The sequence below is a fragment of the Lagenorhynchus albirostris genome, chromosome 20 (genome assembly GCF_949774975.1).
Source record: "Lagenorhynchus albirostris chromosome 20, mLagAlb1.1, whole genome shotgun sequence".
NCBI lineage: Eukaryota > Metazoa > Chordata > Mammalia > Artiodactyla > Delphinidae > Lagenorhynchus > Lagenorhynchus albirostris.
The window spans coordinates 15,009,203-15,028,512 of record NC_083114.1 but is presented as its reverse complement, the minus strand read 5'-3'; the positions used below and the strand labels follow the sequence as shown (position 1 = coordinate 15,028,512).

The 19,310-nt window shown below is 38.4% G+C and overlaps 1 protein-coding gene across 2 annotated transcripts in view; it reads right to left on the bottom strand.

Moving 5' to 3' along the window:
- Window positions 1-19,310, bottom strand: part of SSH2 (slingshot protein phosphatase 2) — a 243,501-nt gene that overhangs the window by 166,839 nt on the left and 57,352 nt on the right. Inside the window, exon 2 of one of the 2 annotated variants that reach the window (XM_060134896.1) lies at window positions 13,320-13,400. The exons of the other annotated variant lie outside the window; for it this stretch is intronic. Within the exon in view, the coding sequence (XP_059990879.1) occupies window positions 13,320-13,400 (81 nt within the window). The remainder of the gene's footprint in view (window positions 1-13,319; window positions 13,401-19,310) is intronic. 2 annotated transcript variants of the gene reach the window in all.

Sequence of the window (19,310 nt, the reverse complement as noted above, 5' to 3'; positions counted from 1 at the left end):
ATATACTATTTATTATCTCCATTCTTTGGATGTAGAAATTGAGACTTAGAGAAGTAAAGCAACTTATCCAGGGTCACACACTCTTCACCACCATATGCCTTTCTGCCAACTTCCCTCTTATTAAGAGCGCCATTGCCCAACGAATGAGTTAACCAAATCAAATCACAAAAAAACAATGCCCCAACTGTCTATGGCATGCATAAATAAATAAATAAATTGGAAGTCCAATCTTCATAGTAAAGCCAGGTAGATCTTTTTAAACGGTACCCTAATTCACACCCCCAGCTGAAAACTCTTCAATGGCTTTTTCTTGTCTGAGGAATAAAGACTAAGATTCTTAATTTAGTTTACAAGACTCAGTACCATCTAGCCTGTGCTGACCTCGCCAGCATCATCTTGTGTTATTTCCTCCCTTATTTTTTATGTTCCAACCTCATTGACCTTTTTTTGGTTCCTTGAATAAGTTTCCTGACGTCTAAGTATTTTCTTCCCCATTCTCTCCACCCAACTTTTCTCTGGTTGACTCTGATTCCTCTTTCAGAGCACTCGAAACACCAGTTCTCCAAGGAAGCCCTCCCTTGACCACTAACCTTAAGCAGGTCAGGTCCTGGCCTGCCATATTCTCACAGTATGGTGTGCTTTCCTCTTTTCAGAATCTATCACAATCAAAATTTTAAAATTCACTAGCTAAATTAGCTGTTTAATGCCACCTTTCTCCACGAGAATGTAAATTTCCAAGGGAGGAACCACGTTTGCTATATGTACCACTATATATCCCCAACAACCAGCACAGTGTCTAGCACATCAGACGTACTCTGTACATATTTGTTGAAAGAATAACTAAGTGAAAGGTAACCATACACACAAAACATGGAAACTAAGGTCATGCCCTTAAGGCATAGGGGCCAGGCAGGGAAGTGTCACAATAGCCAGTGAAGGAAATACCAAGGCCAGTTCTGCTGTGCTTTTGGTGGTTTAAATAGCTCAGGATAGTGCAAAATAGTTCAAAATGGAGGCATGGTACCAGATCAGTGGAAACCAAGAATGGGGAAGAAAATGAAGCAGTAGTGCTTATGACTAAATGAGAGGTGGAGCTGATCACAAGAACTGGGCCTAACTTTGCATTGTAGAATTTAAATTATTAGGACATAGCACCATAACATTGATTAATATTCCAGTGGATTTTAATTTGTATTTACTTGTTATATGTAGCTCATAACAGGAAGGACCATAAATTCTGAGGGCTATAATTGCTTAATACAATACTGGCTGCTCTGTAGCTCACCTTTAAGGCATCTAAAAATGGCTCCAGTGAGGGTCTGCTATATTACAGAAGCTCCTTGAGGAGGAAAAAAGCAGTTAAGTAACAAAAAATTTAGAATTTTTGTTTACACACACACCCTCCCCTCAAAGATCACTGAACACTTCTACACATATGACCTACACACTAATCAGTTCCTGAGTTCGGTACGTATTTTGGATATTAACCCCTAATTGGACATATCATTTGCAAATATCTTCTCCCATTCAGTAGGCGGCCTTTTCCTTCTGTTGATGATTTCCTTCACTGTGCAAAAGCTTTTTAGTTTGATGTGGTCCCATTTGTTTATTTTTGGTTTTGTTGCCCAGGCCTGAGCAGACAGATCCAAAAATATATTGCTAAGACCAATTTCAAAGAGCATATTGCCTATGTTTTCTTCTAGGAGTTTCATGGTTTCACATCTTACATTTAAGTCTTTAATCTATTTTGAGTTTATTTTTATATATGGTGTAAGAAAATGATCTAGTTTCATCATTTTACATGTAGCTGTGTAGTGCTCCCAACACCACTTATTGAAGACACTGTTTTTCCCTATTGTATATTCTTGCCTTCTTTGTCATAGATTAATTGACCATATGTGCATCGGTTTATTTCTGGGCTCTCTATTTTGTTCCCTTGATCTATGTGTCTGTTTGTTTTGTGTGCCAGTATCATACTGTTTTGATTACTACAGCTTTGTAGTGTAGTTTGAAGTCAGGGTGCATGATACCTCCAGCTTTGTTCTTCTTTCTTAAGATTGCCTTGGCTATTTGGGTTTTTTTTGTAGTTCCATACTAATTTTAGGATTATTTGTTCCAGTTCTGTGAAAAATGCCATGGTATTTGGATAGGGATTGCACTGCATCTGAAAGTTTGCCATTTGTGAAAACGTGGATGGACCTAGAGGGTATTGTGCTAATAATAAGTGAAATAAGTCAGACAGAGAAAGACAAATACCATGTGATTTCACTTATATATGGATTCTGAAAAACAAAGCACATGAATAAATATAACAAAACAGAAACAGACTCACAGATACAGAGAACAAACTAGCTGTTGCCAGAGGGGAGGAGAGTTGGGAGAGGGGTGGAATAGGTGAAGAGGATTAAAAGGTACAAACTGCCAGTTATAAAACAAGTCATGGGGATATAATGTACAGCACAGGGAATACAGTCAGTATAACTTTGTATAGTGCAGAATGTATAAAAATATTGAATCACTATGTTGTACACCTCAAACTAATATTCTATGTCAATATACTGCAATAAAATTTTTTTTTAATTTAAAAAAGGACAATATGATATATATTAAATAATCAGTCTCTACCTTACATCTGCTTCCCAGCCAACAAGTTCTTCTCCTTAAAGGCAATTGCTCTTTTTAATTTTTATGTATATTACCAGATACAGTCTAAGTGTTTTTAAGGATCTAAACATATTCTTTTCCATCTGCTATTTTGTTTTTGGGTTTTTTGTTTGTTTTACACAAATGATACACACACTGCTTTGCATCTTGGTGGTGTTGTCTTGGTGTTTTTTGTTGTTGTTGTTGTTGTTTTTTGTGGTACGCGGGCCTCTCACTGTGGTGGCCTCTCCCGTTGCGGAGCACAGGCTCTGGACGTGCAGGCTCAGCAGCCATGGCTCACGGGCCTAGCCGCCCCGTGGCATGTGGGATCCTCCCGGACCGGGGCACGAACCCATGTCCCCTGCATCGGCAGGTGGACTCTCAACCACTGCGCCACCAGGGAAGCCCTTGGTGTTGTCTTTTCACAATAGGAGATAATTTCATATTGGTTCATACAGAAACCCTTTGATGGACATCTAGGATATTTCTAATTTTTTTCTATTACAAATGATGTTGCAATGAATATCTCTGAATATATGAATTTTTACACATATAGGAATATTTCTGGTGGATAAGTTTCTACTAGTGAAATTTCTGGAGCAAATGTTATGGGCATTCAGAATTTTGACAGATATTTCTAAATTATCCTCAGTAGTGGTTATTCTAATATACACCCCACCAACAATAAATAGCAAAGCTGCTTCACCTGTGATCCTGCCAACACAATGCAATTATCAAACTTTTTTGATCTTTGCCAATCTGAGAGGTAAAAAATGGTATTGGTTATGAGAACTATTAAATATCTTTTCATATGTTGAAGAGCCATTTGTATATCTTTTTCTGTGAAAGTCTGTTAATTTCTTTTGCACATCGGTCTATTATGTTTCTGAGCTTTAAAAAAATTATAGAACACATTAGGTATTTTAGAAATTAGATCTTTGTCATGTGTTGAAAATCTTTCTCCCAACATGTTGTTTGTCTTTGACTTTGTTTACAGGATCTTTTAATGTAGAATTTTTGACTTTATTTGAATTCATCGATGTTTTCTTTTATGATTTCTGAGTTTTGTGTCATTATTTTTAAAAGGGCTTTCCTGCTCCAAGATTATAAAAAAAGTTTCTCCTGTATGTTCTAACTTGTAATATCAATTTTTTAAAATTTAATTCTCTGATCTATCTGTTATTTATTTTGTCATAAGACTTAGGTAGAGATGCAACTTAATTTTTCCATTTATTTACTTTTTCACTTAACATTTCATATATAATTTCTCATAGAACGATATATCAATAGTTTTCATGTTTTTCATTTTAATGGCTTCATTGAGTTAATATTACCATAGTTTACTTAACCATCTCCTCTCTCCTATTATTAAACATATTCACTAGTATGTTAGTACATATACTTTTCTTTTAAAAAATTTCCTCAGATGAAATTTTCAAGAATTAGATTTCTGGGTCAAAGACTTTGAACACTATTATAACTTTTGACTAAACTGTCAAGATTGCAAGGATCGAGTCAATTTATAATCTTCACCAATACAATCATCAAGTAAGATGTATATATGAATATCACACACAAATCTTTTCCAAGCAGAAATTTACACTAGGCACTCTTTACATCTAAACAGTTAGGCTTATAATCCAGAATCTAACAATTTGCATCACACTTCTACAGACTCTGACCAGCCTAAGAATTGTTGTTATTGGGACTTCCCTGGTGGCACAGTGGTTAAGAATCCGCCTGCCAATGCAGGGGACACGGGTTCGAGCCCTGGTCCGGGAAGATCCCACATGCCACAGAGCAGCTAAGCCCTTGTGCCACAACTACTGAGCCCACACGCTGCAACTACTGAAGCCTGTGTGCCTAGACCCTGTGCTCCGCAACAAGAGAAGCCACCGCAATAAGACTGCACACCGCAACGAAGAGTGGCCCCCGCTCACCGCAACTAGAGAAAGCCCGCGCACAGCAACAAAGACCAATGCAGCCAAAAATTAAAAAAAAAAAAAGTCTTCTTTGGAGAAGTGTCTATTCAGATCCTTTGCCTATTAAAAAAAAAAATTTTAAAAAAAAGAATTGTTGTTATTTCCTGGGAGGAAAAAGAGCAAGTGAACAAATTCTTCCGGAGCAAAGGGCAATGCAGAGGCCTCTGTTGGAAAACCCTAAGACAGTAACTTGGCACATCAAGCATTGCAATAGTCAGAAGAAGACTGCAGCATTTAAATTCAAGACTGTATTTCACTGTTCCTCTCTGTCCTTTCCCTTCCCAAGAGCAGTTCCCTTTCCTCCTACATTCTTTCCAAGCACCTTGAGGGTCTAGGCACCATCTAACACTTCTTAGCATCTTCCATGAGCAGTCTTCTGCTTGGTTCCTAAATCAGGGCCTTCAAACTAAGTTCAAGTAAGGACAGGAAATAGGATGTTGATCCAAAGTGGAACATCCACCCCAGCCCATACATGTGAAGAGGGCATTTCTTCATGCAAATGTACCTAGCGCATTTACAGCAGAGATTTTCAGCTTCTTTGTGTCTCTCCATCATTTGCTGAAATTCATATACTATTTGCCACCCTGTTTGCTCTCCCTTCTCTATGCTGCCTCCTAGTGCTCTTTTTAAAGAAGCATTTTAGGAAGCAAGTTTCTTTTTAAAAAATTATCTTACTGTTATAATTTCTTTCTTTATGATGCCCTTCTGGAAATCTGGTACAATGTCACGGTATGAATGCTGGTCAGACCAGAGAGGAGAGTCACAAACCTGGGGTGGATTCCAAGCACATGTCTAACAGGCAGCATGCATGGTGAGTAGAGCTTTAGGAATCAGACTTGAATTTCACCACTTACTAGATGTGATGCTAAGCAAACTCTTTAACTATCTTGAGCTAAAATATCACCACGTTAGAGAGGCTCTTCTTGATTATCCTTTATCTAAATGGCAATTCTGCCTTGTTATTCTTTATTATTATTCCCCATTTGTATTTTTCATAGCACTATCACATTTTGTAACTGAATTCTTATTTGTTTTTTATTATGTGTCTTCCCCAATGGACTGTAAGTTCCATAAGTATAGGGTCTGACTTGTTCATCACTGGATACTCATTTCCCAGCACGGTGACTGCCAGAGAGTAGACTCAAGGAATTGTAGAATAAATGAGCTCAGTTTTCTTATCTCTAAAACAGGGATAAATAACACTACTCACATCAGAGATGTAATATGAGATAATGAATGTAAAAATGTTTAGGATAGAGCCAGGCACATGGTTAGTGCTCAACAAATGTTAGCCATTATTTCATTTATAGTTCTCAGAAAGTCATGGCCTTTGAAATTATAACTCAACTTTCTTAATTGTAAAGTGAAAGGAAGAATTACTACCCCTTCCCTACTGCCAGGAACACTGAGATTACAAAAACATGAACAAAAGGCATTAGGAGGAACTCAGAAGACAGGATCCACTGAGATTAAGAATTTGTTAAGTTTACAACTCTCCCACAGCATCTGTCTTAATGAGGGCCATCCACTGCTCTCTCCAAGGTTAGCAGTTCTTGCCTAATAGCTCTGAAATCGTGACTTCACCAGGACTTCACCCCCAGCACTGAGAAAACAGATTACCTGGGAGAGCAAACTAGGGTTGAGAAAGACTGCTTGAGCACAAAAGTGGCAGCACTCTAGAAATGCATAGAAAAGAATGGAGAATCAATCCTTCTATAAAATACCCCAGTGATATATCCAATTTCCAGTGATAAACACTATCTTACCTCCTGAAACATGAAACTTGATTGTTATTAAGCTACCTCCTCCTTCTCTACACTTCTAACAACGATGTGTCTCTACAATATTCCAAATTCAGTCTTCAAATGCCCCCAAATCTGTAATCTTATAATTCCTCTCTAGGGAACTTCTATGAACCACTATTCTTAACTCTGGCTGCACGAAGAAACACCTATGGAGCTTTGTAAAGAATAAAAATGTTGAGCTCATCCAAGACCCACTGAATTAGGAACTTCCTAAAGTGACATTTGAGTGTCTATATTTTTGAAAAGCTCCACAGATTATTCTGCTGCAAAGCCGGAGCTGAGACCCACTATTCCATTTGCTCCTGATCTCCTCGCATGAGAATAACAATATTCTGTTCAAGGGTAAAGGCAATCCAGCATAAGGTTAAGGGCTCAAGCAGGGAGTGTCAGGCAGACTTGGCTCTCAATATCAGCACTGTCACATACATTAGGCAAGTCTCTGTTTCCTCAGCTTTAAATGGGAAATACTAAAAGTACTTAACCTCAAAGACTTGGATTTAAGACTAAATTGTATGAAAATCATTTAACACATCTGGCAAATAGTAAGTGCTCAATAAATTATCTTGCTAACCTTCCAAAGGATAAATTGTTTCCAAACTATAATCTTTAAAAAAAAGTCTGTACAATTTTATTAATGAAAAGCCTACAAGTCCTGCCATCTCCTGTTTTGCTTGTTCTCCTAAACCAAAATAAGGGGAAAATATACCTGAGCAGGCCTGACCTCAGATCATGGAAGCAGAATAACTCAGCTAGTTAGAGCTTTTATTTTGTTGATTTTATAAATTAGGCCAAGATCTTGGTTTCTGCCTGCAATTGTTTAACTGCTACATTCTGTATGTTCTTGTGCTAGATGTCTCAAAAATATGTCTCTGGTCAAAAGGAACAGAATTCAGACCAATACAAATCCAGCACAGGTAAGCAAGATGTGCAGGAAGCATCATTTTCAGATTCCTTTATCCAAGGCACGACACGATGTGCAACTTGTAAATCATTGTGCTAGGTGCTGTGGCAAATATATAGATGCATAAGAAGACGTTTCTGGCCTTTCAGTAATCACTTTATGAATTTAAATAACATATTTTAGAAGTTACCACAAGTTAGTCATGTCACAGGCCAAATCAAGGATGGTGAGGAAAAGGAAAGACGGTCAGGATGCCCACTTTTTCCTCCTCCTTCCCTCCAGAGCTAGACTATGAACTAAATTGTGCCCACGGACCATAGTGGCGTTGTCCTGACTCTGCTGAAGACATGATGACATCAGGGAATACTATATCTGCCTCTGCTCTCAGCACAGGTAATGTGCCAGACCCATAAATTATCTCATTTAATTCTAACAACTCTATGAAACAGGTCCTATTGTTACACCTGTTTTACAGATGGGGCAAGTAAGGCTTAGAGAAGTGGAGTCACACAGCCAGTGTGACTTACTATGAGCTGGGACTTTGACTCAGGCTGTTGGAACCTTGAACCTGAGCTCTTTAAATATTACATGATCCTGACCCCTGATTCTGGAGGTCAGAGAGGTCATCTAAAGGGCATAGCCTCATGCCCACATCAAAATCATATGGTCAAGAAGTCAGGAGAGTAGTTATCTCTGGGGGGTGATAGCCAGAGGGTGAGTAGTGACTGGAAGGAAGCAAGGAGGGGGTGTTGGAGGAAGGGGGAACTGGTGGAGGGGAGTAGTAATATTCCATTTCTTGATCTAGGTCCAGGTTACACAGTTTCTTGATGTGTGTTTGTGAAAACTTCAGTTTGTGAAAATTTACGATATAAATAAAAGTACAAAATAAGTGCACTTTTCTGTGTGTATATTTTATTTTAATAAAGTTATAATACACAAAGTACAAAAGTGCTCTTTGATTCTTTACTATGCCAGCTCCTAGCAGTGTTGACACAGGAAGTGTAAGTCTTAATAACCTCATGGAAAACTTTACCCTTCATTGACACAGGTTTACTGAGGATTTGACTTACCTAATTTCAGTATGTTGCTCCTCTTTTAACAGAAGCCTAGCCAAGGAATTTCACTGAATAAAAGTTAATTGCATTGTACCTGAGGTAGTAAATGCATACAGTCAACTCATTATTCTAATCAATCTCATATTTTATTCTCTCTTCATGTAAACAGATGTTACAAATGTTGCAGATTGGAGCTCTGATTTGGAGGAAAAAAAAGTTAGCATAGCTAGAGATAAAACAGTGGTTCTGAACCCTTGATTCACATTAGAATAATCCTGCGAGCATTTAAAAAATACTAATACCTGGGTCCCACTCACAGAGATCCTGGTTTAACTGGACTGAGGTGAGACCCTGTTATTAAATTATTTTAAAAAGTCACCAGGTGATTCTAACGTGCAGCCATGATGAGAGCCACTGAGTTAAATTATAAAGCTAATTTTTAAAGTAGACTTTGTACCCAAGATTACTACAAACCTCATTTCTCTTCAAATAAATCACTTAAGAGGGTAAGACTTCAAAAAAAGAAAAGTTGAAAACTGTTTCTCATTTGTTATTCTAGGATAAAATAGTCGAGCTATGCTTTATTCTGGAATAAAGAAAAATAATTTTAACATCATAGGAGGCTTTCTACCAGTGTTACCATTTGGATCAGACTCCCTCCAAAGGAAAAAATAGGAATACTGTTCATGGTAAAACTATGTTTCTGCCACTAGCAACACTTTTAACCTCTTTTCTGACCAGGTGCCCTAATCAGCAATCTCTTTACTATGCAGCAGAGGTGAGGCAGAAACAATTCAAATCATCCTGAACTCTGGTCTGACAGCTGTTCGCTGTTGGCTAAATGGCCATTTGAAACTCGTAATAAAAACCACATCTCCTTAGCAACGAATTTTCCTTTTTAAATTCTTTTTACATTTGTGTGCATTGGCTAGTGAAATGGTGTCTCTGCAAGTGAGTCTGAAAAAAGAAATAAAAAACACAGTACAGAGAGCTGAAAGGGAGAGAGAGAGCTGAAAGGAAGAGGGTAAATACAAATCAACAGAAATGACCAGATGCACATGCTCGTTGGCCCACATACCATCACCACCTTCCATCCAACCAGTTGGTTATCATTGTATCTGTAGGTTCATCCACAAGCATCTTGCTTGTGCTTACAATCTCTAGAGATTTACAAAAGTAGATTTCCTGACAACAGCGGTTCTCCCCTTCTAAGTGTAGCTTTACTTTCTAAGCCAACAAATCATTCATTGTTTTGATCATTCCATACACCATATTCTAAAACTTAAAACACACAAGAAAAACAGGATGCCTCCAAAGAATCTTGAAGATTAAAGCTCCTTCTATCTTCAATCCATAGGTTGGCTACTCATTTGAACCAGGGCTTATCTTAATGCTAATAACTTTTAAAAATTCTTAAATCCTTCATCTTGAACTTAGTATTAGCCACGTCATATATTCTTTCTCTCCCAAAGCCATTCTCCTACCCCACTACAGATGAAAACCTCCGCTGAAGTTGCCATCTATTCTGAGACATCTGTCCTGACCTAGAAGAGAATGCAAACCTAAAGTTTAAAAATGTAAAGTATTCTAAACCAAATAGTTTTTACATTTTAGATTTTCCTTTCTTTTCATCTGCCCTCTTCACATTCAATTCTAGAGGGTAGCTTTCCCTTTTTTCTTTTTTTAATAACAGAAGGCTAATACCTTTCCCTTTCACTGGGCTATTCAAACATAAAATCTGTTTTGATCGCACAGAGGGAAAATGCATTCCCTACAAGGATATAATATCCAAGCAAAGGAGCGAAATAGACCATAAAAATGGTATGACCACCTATATCCATCCCTCTTCCTGCTTGGTAGGGTAGGGGTGGGGTCAGAAGAGTAAAGAAAGGAGAGAAAGAATTAAGTTGTATTCTTAGGAGACAAAATAACACAACAAGCATTTTCCTGACCTACAGGCTAGGGAAGAAATAACCCTACAATGGTAATGAATCCAGTTGTTTCTAGCTGAACCCCACAATCACCATAATGGGAATCCCAGCTCAGGCTGAGCTCTTTCTCCTTTAAGGCAGGATAGCAGTAGGTATGGGGATGGGAAATTTGAAGAGAACCCTCAGGAGTCTCAGTAGCTGCTGCAGCCACTAGTAACGGAACCTGCTCTAGTCACTGCCCACATTCTTTCTTATCTGGAGACAAAGTGAAACTCCTGAGCTAGGGCCAGTGTCTTCTTCCTCTGTGACCTCTTCCAGTCACACGGTCACCCTGCTCTAGGGCAGGCAGTCCCTCTTCCCATTATGGAGGCCTCCAACAACCCTGTGCATAGCAGAGGGAGCAAATAGCTTCTTCTGCTTCTACCCTTTATCTGGTTCCCTAGAGGATGAGTGGGACTAGAGAAGGGGCAGAGGTCTCTCTACATTCTTCTCCTCTCTTCCGGGAAAGCCCCAGGAGATGTAAGGCAGCCAGCCCTCTTCCAGAGAGAGCCATCCCTTCTTTGCCTCCAGCCAAATTTCTTTCCACTCACCCACAGATTTCTTCTCTCCTCCCCATGTACTGCATTTCCGTGAATATCCATAAAACTAATCTGTTGAAGAGTAGATTATACATTCTCCTAGAGTAATTTTAATTTCAGCTTTATTGGGGTAAAACTGACAAGTAAAATTGTAAGATATTTAAAGTGTACATTATGGCGATTTGATATATGAATACATTGGGAAATGATTCCCCCAACTGGTTAACTAACACGTCAGTCACCTCATATATTTATCTTTTTTTTTTTTTGGTGAAAACATTTAAGTTCTGCTCTTTTAGCAATTTCAATTATAAAATACAATGTTAACTACAGTCACCATGTTTTACATTAGAGCCTCAGACCTTTTTTACCTTATAGCTGGATGTTTGCTCTTAGGGTCGATTTGATATTTTAGGCCTAACCCCCAATGCCTTGGGCCTGGTAATTTGTACATGAGAGTCAATCAATGCTTGGTGAATGAATGAGTGCGTGCATAAGGGAAGGAATGAATATAGCTAACCAAAGTTCACATTTCTGTTATTCCAAGGTTTATTGAAAAAGTTCTTTATCTTCTACTCTTCATAACAACAGTTAACTTCTATTTCAAATAGTTATCAAGATTCCGTACCACTTCCTTTGAAAAAAATTTGAAGTGGCATTTCAGTCAGTTTGCTCTGCAAAAACTTTGGTTTTCAAGTTTAAGTCTTCAAATTGGGAAGGAGCTTTTCAATCTCCTTCGATGTGGGGGTGGGAATGGGAAGGTGAGAAAAGAAATAAAAAGTATGGGAAACACTTCTTGAGCACACAAAACAGGATGAAGATCCAGTACCTTTACAGGTAAAGCCAGCCAAGTACATGTAACCGCTTTTGCCTCTTGAAGAAGAAAAGACAACAAACCTGACTTAAATGAATGAAAGTTCTGGCGATAAAATCAAGCAATCCTGAGTAATCTGCAAATATATATACCCATCTAATTTTTTCTAAGAGAGAAAACTATTAAAACTAGAGTCTTTTCCCCACGTGTCCAACTTCATAAAAATATTCTTTACGTGGACTGCCATGCACTGACCTCTGTAAGACAAAATCAGCCAAAACAATAAGCCAGTCCAAGTCTAGAAGACTCCACTGCAGACTGAACAGGATAAATCTTGTAAGGCACTATATATAAGGAGACTGGTACACATTCCATCACTGAAGATGCTGGCTGCTGATAATGAGCTCACTGATGGCTGTCAGCTGAGATCTGATGTCATGCTGCCTGCTGATAATGAGCTCACTGATGGCTGTCAGCTGAGACCTGATGTCAGCGCTGCCCCTGATTATCACACAACGTTGGGCAAAGAATATAACATTTCCACCCTCAGTGCGTCATCTGCAAAATGTTGATAATAAATGAGTGTTCATATGAATTCGTCAGTTAATGTTTTCAAGTACTAGGGAAGTGAGCACCACTCCAGCTATTAGTGAGTCACAATAACTGACTTCGTGCCATTTCAGACGCTTCGTCAGTGCTGAATGAAGTGCAACCAGATAAATCAACATAACGGTTGAATGAGGTCTTAAAATAGTGATCACCTTCACTGCGCCATGAAGGTGAAGTAAAGACAGTTTAAAAGCAGGCAGTACTATGGTGATATACTTGAGAGGCACAGCTTCATTCGAGAGAGAGTTTCCATTGATGAAACTTCAGCGATATTTATAGAATACCTACTATGCACAATAAGCCTTCTGGAATAGACAGAACTCAGATTTTATCATCAAGGTTTGTAGAACCTAGTTTTAGCCATGGCTAGCAAAGGCAGTTATCCTATTGGAAGCGATACATAGTTAATTTAAGTCATTCTCTAACTTCAGCCTGATTCTGTGGGTAATTTGCAATAATTAAGCAACTCTGCCGGGGGTCAGATGAGATCAATACAATTTATAACACCTCATGAAATGTAGTGAGATAGTTCTACGTTTGAGATGATCTGGATGACTCTATAGTCTAGGATTTGTAACATTTCTTTGGCTTAACATTATCAACAGCCAGGATATGTTAGGTCTTTGTATGTGGGGAATAAAGGTCCAGTGGCAGCACCAATACCAAGCAGTTGTCACAGGGAAAAGACCATAAAAAAAAATGTGAAAAACCCACAAAAACAATCATATTCCTTAGTGAAGGAGACTCAAGGTTTCAGGGTGCAACATTTATCTACTTTGAGAGATATGCTTTGAATGGAGATTATTACACATACAAATATACCATATATTTATACATACACTCATTCCAAGTCACTTATTTGCCTTCCCAGGCTATTTGAATGAGTGAGGCCAAATAGATAAAATAATAGGCATTATCTCAGATGCATTTAAGAGCCAAATTTACTCAAAAAGCTCTCACTTGAATCACCAAAGGCTGTATAAAGACAAATACCTACGTACATTGGAATCACTAAAGATTTCTGATTCTTCACGTTCACAGCAAAGTAATGCTGCAGATTCACTGTCTTCCAAATGAGAGCTCTGTAATACAAACAAGATCATTTCAGAGATCCAGATAACAGGGCCATAAGCATAAGGGAAAAGGCCAGCAGAAATCACAGTGTCAGTGTTAGCCCATAGGTGAGAAGGTGCAATTCTGATTAGTAACGGCTGTTTTGAAGAGAATAAACAACACGATGATTGGTTAGGAAAACTGAGGAATATTTGAGTAGCAGAAGCATTTTCCATGGTTTCCAAATTGGGCAATGGGATGTCCTTTTTCTGTAAAGATGGTGCTACTAAACCTTCAGAGTATGTACTCTGGACTTTTTCCAGAATGGGGTAGGTTTGTGTTCACTTACCCTCATATTCAAAGGTATATATTTGATGACTGTTTGGAGACAGGCTTTAGAATGTAACATAGCACATGATTAAGGGATCTAACTACTAGCCTGGCCTCGTTAGCCCTCTGCTAACAAGTGTTTATAAGAAGAGCCAAAAAACATGCCCTACCCAAGTCCTACTGACAGATGCCAGAAAACAATTTAAAACATTTCTTCCACTCTCCAATCTCTTTTTCAAAATCTGTCTAGAAGACAGATAAGAAAAATGAGACAAAGGAGTGAAACAATGAGCTGGTAACACAAGAGTATTTTTCCCTTATGACTAACAGCGACACAAAAAAGAGAAGAGAAAAAGCTCCAACTCTGACCCATTAAGTTCCTTCAAATGTTTTGGGTAACAGCTGCTGGAAACTGAGTTACTCCTACATAGAGATATATAAACTTATGTCATCAAAACTTCACACTACCATATGATCCACCAAATCCACTTCTGGGTATAAATCCAAAGGAATTGAAATCAGGATCTCGAAGAGACATCTGCACTCCCATGTGCACTGCAGCATTATTCACAATAACCAAGATATGGAAACAACCCAAATGTCTATTGACAGATGGGTAAAGAAAATGTGGTATATACCTACAATGGGATATTATTCAGCCTTAAAAAAGGAGGAAATCCTGCCATATGTGACAACATGGATGAGCCTGGAGGACATTATGATCAGCGAAATATGCCAGTCACAGAAGGACAAATATGCATGATTCCACTTATTTGAGGTATCTAAAATAATCCAACTCACAGTAGCACAGAGTAGAATGGTGGTTGCCAGGGGTTTGAGGGGAAGGAGGAAAAGGGGAGTTGTTCAAAGGGCATAAAGTTTCAGTTATGCAAATGATTACGTTTTAGAGATCTGCTGTACAACATGGGGCCTACTGTTAACAATACCGTGCATTAAAATTCTTTGTTAAGAGGGTAGATCTCATGTTAAATGTTCTTACCGCAAAACAAAAAACCAACAAAACCCCTAAGGGGCACAAGGAAACTTTTGGAGGTAATAGATTATGTTTATTACCTTGATTTTAATGATGGTTTCATGGGTGTACGCATTTGTCCAAACTCATCAAACTGTATGCATTAACTACGTCAAGTTTTTTGTTTATCAATTACATCTCAATAAAGCTATTAAACAAAAAATGTCTCACTACCGGTGGCTGAAACTTAATCATATACAACTACTTTATTGCTCTCATGGTTGACTCATATTTTGTATTTTCAAAACTGAGACTGTGTTTCATTCAACTCCCAGAATACCTGCAGAGACTGAGTTTTAGAGTGCAAATAAACAAAGTAAAGTTCAGAGTTCCTACTTCTCCTAACTGCCTTCTCCTGGTTAATTTCCTTCTTACTTTTTCCCTACCCTGATCCTTTACCTACTTTTGGTTTCTGTCCTTACAACCCAGTCTCATATTCCATTTCTCCTCCCTCTTCCTCTTTCAGAAAATAAACAGAAACAACTAAATATTTAAAATCATTTTTAGGTCCTGCAAACGCAAAGTCTCTTTATTCCTTACTCCCTTGCATTTTGGAGGAGGAAAAAATAAGAATATTTACTCTGTCTTTTCAAAAAGAAAAAGTCAAGTCTACAAAATATGTGAATACTTCTAATATTACAAAAGCTAAAGGCTTAATAAATAACAAACAAAATACCTGAAGGAATAAGGTAGAGATCAAAGCTGCTTTCAATTCTCCCAAATTCCCATATCACAACAAAATAACATAGATAATATTAAGCATATCAAAAATGGCTTGTCACTGTCAAGGTGTACACAAACTGAAAAACGTACACATTAATTAATCCAAATTATACTAGTTAAGATTTTTAAGTTTTCATTCTTGTATATACATCAACATGTTTACATGAGCTCTTTCAAAATGACCTTTCAAGAAAGAGGTTCGGGCTTCCCTGGTGGCGCAGTGGTTGAGAGTCCGCCTGCCGATGCAGGGGATGTGGGTTCGTGCCCAGGTCCGGGGGGATCCCGCGTGCCGCAGAGCGGCTGGGCCCGTGAGCCATGGCCGCTGGGCCTGCGCATCCGGAGCCTGTGCTCCGCAGCAGGAAAGGCCACAACAGTGAGAGGCCCGCGTACCGCAAAAAAAAAAAAAAAAAAAAAAAGAAAGAGGTTCTTTTATATAAAATGGAATATTACTCAGTCATAAAAAAGAATGAAATTCTGCCATTTGCAACAACATGGATAGACCTGGAGTGTATTATGCTTAGTAAAACAAGTCAGACAGAGAAAGACAAATATGGCATGTAATCACTTATATGTGGAGTCTAAAAAATAAAACAAATGTATATAACAAAACAGAAACAGACTCACAGATATAGAAAACAAACTAGTAGATACCAGTGGAGGAAGGGAAGGAGGAGGAGAAAGATAGGGGTATGGGATTAAGAGATACAAACTACTATGTATAAAGTAGATAAGCAACAAGGATATACTGTGCAACATAGGGAAATTATAGCCATTATTTTGTAATAACTTTAAAGGGAGTATAATCTATAAAATACTGAATCACTACGCTGTACATCTGAAGCTAATATAATATTGTATCAACTATATTTCAATTAAAAAAAGAGGTCCTATAATGACACTTGCATTCCTAAAGTTATTTTAAGACTTCACTGCATACTTTTTTTTTTTTGCAGTATGCGGGCCTCTCACTGCTGTGGCCTCTCCCGTTGCGGCACAGCCTCAGCGGCCATGGCTCACGGGCCCAGCCACTCCGCGGCACGTGGGATCTTCCCAGACCGGGGCACGAACCCGTGTCCCCTGCATCAGCAGGCGGAGGACTCTCAACCACTGCGCCACCAGGGAAGCCCTACTGCATACTTATTAATTGAAATTCAATTCATTAAGATACAAGGTATCAATTTAAGTGTGCTGGTAGCATTAAAAATAATTGGTTCCTGGAACAAGTATTTACTTGCAACCAACGTATTTAATTCTAAATTAAATCCTAAGAATCCTAAAGGAAGACAAAGAATATTTCGATTTCTTTCCTCTGCTTTCTGAGGTACTTGGTAATTCCAATTCCTGAGTTGTTTCTGGGTTCTGCAGATTGAACTGTCTTGCTTATGACTATTCATAGAAGGAACTTTCACATATTGAGTTATGGGGAAGTCATTCTAGCTTGTACATGATTGAACTTGAATTTTATGCTAATTTTATAAGCCTTTTGTGGCCTATCAAACATACATTGTACATACGCTTTAATCACTTAAAAAAAAGGTGCTTTTACCAGAAGTAAGGAATGTCCGTGTTAAAAATAAAGATTAAGGGCTTCCCTGGTAGCGCAGTGGTTGAGAGTCTGCCTGCCGATGCAGTGGATACGGGTTCGTGCCCCGGTCCAGGAGGATCCCACATGCCGTGGAGCGGCTGGGCCCGTGAGCCATGGCCGCTGAGCCTGCGTGTCCGGAGCCTGTGTTCCGCAACAGGAGAGGCCACAACAGTGAGAGGCCCGCGTACAGAAAAAAAAATAATAATAAAAAAAAATAATAAAGATTAAATGCCTCCCTTCCTGCGACGCCAATGCTGGTAACTCCTTCGATGATAACAGTTCCTTCCCAGGTGCCAAGGTCATATTGATTTGCTGTGTATATGCTGATCTGGTTTTTTTTTTTAAAACCTTGAAGAAATATATCTCTGACCTGTCTGATGTTCTTTGTTCTGACAAGATATAAAACTGTGTTGAAAACCATGCTCCTCCAGAGCAGCTCCCCAGGGTTATTTGAGAGGCTGTCTCTTGGGCTATAGTCCTCAGTTTGGTTCAGATAAAACTCTTTTTTATTCCTATTATAGACTGTTTATTGATTATTTTCGTTGACATTATAAAGGGTTTATTCTAAGAATGAATGCTTAGGAACTCTATTAATATAATTTAGCATGTAATTAAGAAAAAAAATAAATGATTATCTAATAGATATCTAATATGGCTCTGTGGAAATATGCCCCTTTGGTCAAGTATCATTTGGAGAAAAACAGGGGCTAAGATTGGTTAGGAAAACACATCCGTATATAACAAGAAGTTTCAATCCAGAACAGCTTCTGAGCAACAATTATTGTAATAAAATGTTGCAATCTTTATATGGAACTTATGACGTAAAGCATCATGTACTACGGAGGATGTTTTGAAGAGTGTTAAAATCTAACTTGCGCAGTTACCTAACAATTTGCAAGCAGAAGTCTTAAAAAATAATCCCAAAAAAGTCAAAACCTATTCCTACTGTTGTCTCTTTTATTCTATTTTTGTTACAGCTTATGTGATTTTAAGAAGTAGAAAAATTAACTATTATTACATTTCTATCTTTCCTTTTTTCCTGCATCTTTTCTCCCCCCAACTCTTTTAGGGGTTCTAATTAAGTGAAGAATCACAGTTGTTCCTTCTTTTCTCTTTCTTTTGACTGCCTGGGGTCTTCATTGCTGTGTGCGGGCTTTCTCTAGTTGTGGAGAGCAGGGGCTACTCTTCGTTGTGGTGTGCGGGCTTCTCATTGCGGTGCCTTCTCTTGTTGCGGAGCACAGGCTCTAGGCACACAGGTTTCAGTAGCTGCAGCACGTGGGCTCAGTAGTTGTGGCTCATGGGCTCTAGAGTGCAGGCTCAGTAGTTGCGGCGCGGCTTAGTTGCTCTGCAGCATGTGGGATCTTCCCGGACCAGGGCTCAAACCCATGTCCCCTGCATTGGCAGGCGGATTCTTAACCACTGCGCCACCAGGGAAGTCCCTGCAGTTGTTCTTAAAGAACTAGAGACTTTGAAAATATACTTTGGACATCAAACAATAAAATACATGTGTACCCTAAAGCCTGATGACCACTTTCCGACTAAAAGCTTTTAACCTTTAAAGGTCAAGATGAGAAGTAGATCTTATTTATCCTGACACTTATGTGTAACTGGATTGAACAAAGCAATTTCATAGCCTAAGGATGACCCAGCTGAGAAAACTCTCCGCAGTCCCTAACCCCAAGTTACACATTTAAAACCATTCTTTCTTTTCTTTCTTTTTAAAAAATTACATTCCCATGACTTATCTATTTTAGAAGTTTGCACCTTTTGACTCCCTCACCCATCCTGCCCACTCCCTGCCTCTGGCAACTACCAACCTGTTGTCTGTATCTGTGAACTTAGCAAAAAACATTATTTCAATAAGTACGTGGTAAACAAGATTCAGAAGGTGTCAGAAAGTATTTATTTTCCTCCCATCATTGTCCCCCACACCTCCTAGTTCTCTACAACCCCATTCCCAGAAGTAGTCACTATGCTAGTTTCTTGGGATATCTTTTCAGAGATACAGTGTACACATACATATATATATATATGTGTATATATGTGTATATATATATATATGTATATATGTATATATGTATATATATATGTATATATGTATATATATGTGTATATATATATATGTATATATCCTTTCTCTAAAATATACAATGGAAACACACTGCACCTATTTTTCTGTCGCTGCCTTTTTAACTAATCTTTGTTTAAAATTTTTTAAATTGTGGTAAAATAACATAAAATTTACCATCTTAAACATTTTCAAGTGTA